This window comes from Babesia bigemina, scaffold Bbigscaff_70308 (genome assembly GCF_000981445.1).
Source record: "Babesia bigemina genome assembly Bbig001, scaffold Bbigscaff_70308".
NCBI classification, from domain to species: domain Eukaryota; phylum Apicomplexa; class Aconoidasida; order Piroplasmida; family Babesiidae; genus Babesia; species Babesia bigemina.
The window spans coordinates 1-2,576 of NW_012237149.1; the positions used below are offsets into that span (position 1 = coordinate 1).

The following is a 2,576-nucleotide window of genomic DNA, read 5'->3' on the forward strand; positions in this document are numbered from 1 at the left end:
TTTTTAAAAGCCTATCCAATATGAGCGGCGAGAATGGAGAACTAACGATGCGTACCTGCAAAGACCTATGTAACGCATTGCAGAAAGTTCTGAGTAATAAAATCAGTGACGGTGCACCACTCGCCAAATTGGTACATGAAGTAATCCCCAAATTCATATGGGCCATTAGGCAAAAATTCTTCTGGACCACCGTCGCCCTCTGGCTCCTGTCCCTCCTCTACCTCCTCCACATCATGGTCATCCGCCTCGACCTGCTCCACATCAAATCTCACTTACACTCACCATCGTCACATCGCATCGCCGCTCAATCACTACTCGCCGCCGCACGTGTTAACAAGCTTAACAGGGTGTTTTACCTGCAACCGTAATCGCACTCATGTGTTTACTATCTACACTCACCTAGCATCACCTACTCACCTAACTTATGAATTGCGCTTTAATCTGTTGCATCACTCATTAATCGTTGTACGTGATTGTGTAGTAGTTTACTAAAGTGTTGACCAATGTGCTGACCAATGTGCTGACCAAAGTGCTGATCAAAGTGGTGACCAACGTGTTAGCCAACGTGTTGACCAAGGTGCTGACCAATGTGCTGACCAATGTGCTGACCAACGTGGTGACCTATGTGCTGACCAATGTGCTGACCAATGTGCTGACCAATGTGCTGACCAACGTGGTGACCTATGTGCTGACCAACGTGGTGACCTATGTGCTGACCAAGCACCTGACCAAGTTAGAGGTCACGGCAGCGATGACATGGTTACGGCAGCGATGACATGGTCACAAGTGGTGATTATTACCCACTCTACATCGCTCCTTTATCCACTCTACATCGCTCCCTAACCCACTCTACATCGCTCCTCTATCCACTCTCCATCGCCCCTTTACGCACTCTACATCGCCCCTTTACGCACTCTACATCGCCCCTTTACCCACTCTACATCGCCCCTTTACGCACTCTACATCGCCCTTTGTCCACTCTACATCGCTCCCTTATCCACTCTACATCGCTCCTTAACCCACTCTACATCGCTCCTTTACCCTCTCTACATCATCCCTTTATCCACTCTACATCGCCCCTTTATCCACTCTACATCCTTCAAATCACCTCGCCATATTACCGCTATGACCTCCTTAAACCATACCAATAACTTGTGCCTCGTCACCCTTCACTTCCCTTCTGACTGAGTCCATCGACTGGTTGATCCAGGTTAGGTATGGGAATGGTGGTAGTGGTGATGGTCTTACCAAGTTGTCTCAAGCTTTGAAAAAGTTGATTGAGGAGGCTATAAGTAGCGCTACTAACTCCCTTGAAGCCGAAAAATCTAAGCTCTCTTGCCCCTTCAAATACTCTGATAAGGAGACTTACTGTCAGTACTACGAGAAGCAGATTGAAGATTCTAAAAAACTTAATGCACCTAAACAACAAAATAATTCCAGTAACAATCACAATATAAGTCTACTTGAACAATGTATCAAGGACTGTAAATCTAAGCACGATAAACATCCTCCATCTCTTGCCTTGAAGTCTGTTGAAGAGATGATTGTCCAGCTTGGTGAATTGGCTGGACAGCTTGGAGGATTTGTTGGTGAGAGTGAGAGTGTTAAGAAAGCCGTTGTGAAGGCTATTATCGCTTGTTTCGACAATAATCCGCACCTAAAAAATGACCTAAAAGATGTTTACTCTTCTTATGTTACTACCCTTTCTGAGTCTGTCAACTCTGCTGACCAGGCTGATGGCACCGATGAAATTGTGAAGCTTAGTGAGCGAGTTACTCAGCAAATTAAGCTTCTTGAACAACAACTTAATAGCCCTAAAAACCTTTATAATAGTCTTCCTCCTTCCCCCTCTCCCTCTGCTGACTCAGCCAAATTGCAGTCCAAGTTGGAGGCTTTGGAGAAAGTGAAGGAGCTTTGTGGATTTTACGAGAATCTTAATAATCATCCAAATGAGCCTAAAAATCTCTTAGATAATTTATGTTCCGGCCTCGAGACTTTCCTCGGCTTCAACTCTGCTTCCAAAGGCTACGATGGCCAGGGGATAGTGTACTCTAACCTGGACAGGCTGTGTGACGGGGTGATGGGATTTTTGAGTGGTTTTCTCAGTAACATCCACAAGCATTTAGGGCAGCATAAAGGAGAAATTACAGAAGCTATTAAGTCACTTGAGCAAAATAAACACGCCGGTAAAAACGGTTTTAATGCTGCGATTGCGGAGGTGGTTAAAGGGGTGCGGGGGTATAATAAGGCAGTGGAGCAGTCTAATAAAAAGGTGAGTGAACCGATGACTCTCATACTTTCGCAGGTTGATGAAGAGTTCAAGAGAAGTGTAGCTGACATATTCCCGGAAAAAACGCTCTCAGCCGCCAAGAACGCCGACGTTTTCAATGCTGTAGACCAGATTAACGAGAAGCTTAGACATTGCCACCTGAGTGCTGAGAAATTTAATGGCACTTTTAATTTTGATAAACACAATAAAACGATATTAAATGCTGTCAATGACCTAAATCCTAATTTAGTTATTAGAGTTAAGAATTCACTTAGCAATGTTAAGCATGAGAGCGAGCGGCTTAAGG

General features: G+C 44.8%; 1 protein-coding gene across 1 annotated transcript; it reads left to right on the forward strand.

Moving 5' to 3' along the window:
* Positions 1 to 1,540: 1,540 nt before the first annotated feature.
* Positions 1,541 to 2,576, forward strand: BBBOND_0002650 (hypothetical protein, conserved; the record flags this gene model as incomplete). Its single annotated transcript, XM_012915103.1, has 1 exon — positions 1,541 to 2,576. A coding segment is annotated over one exon (1,036 nt), but the record flags the coding sequence as incomplete, so codon positions are not given.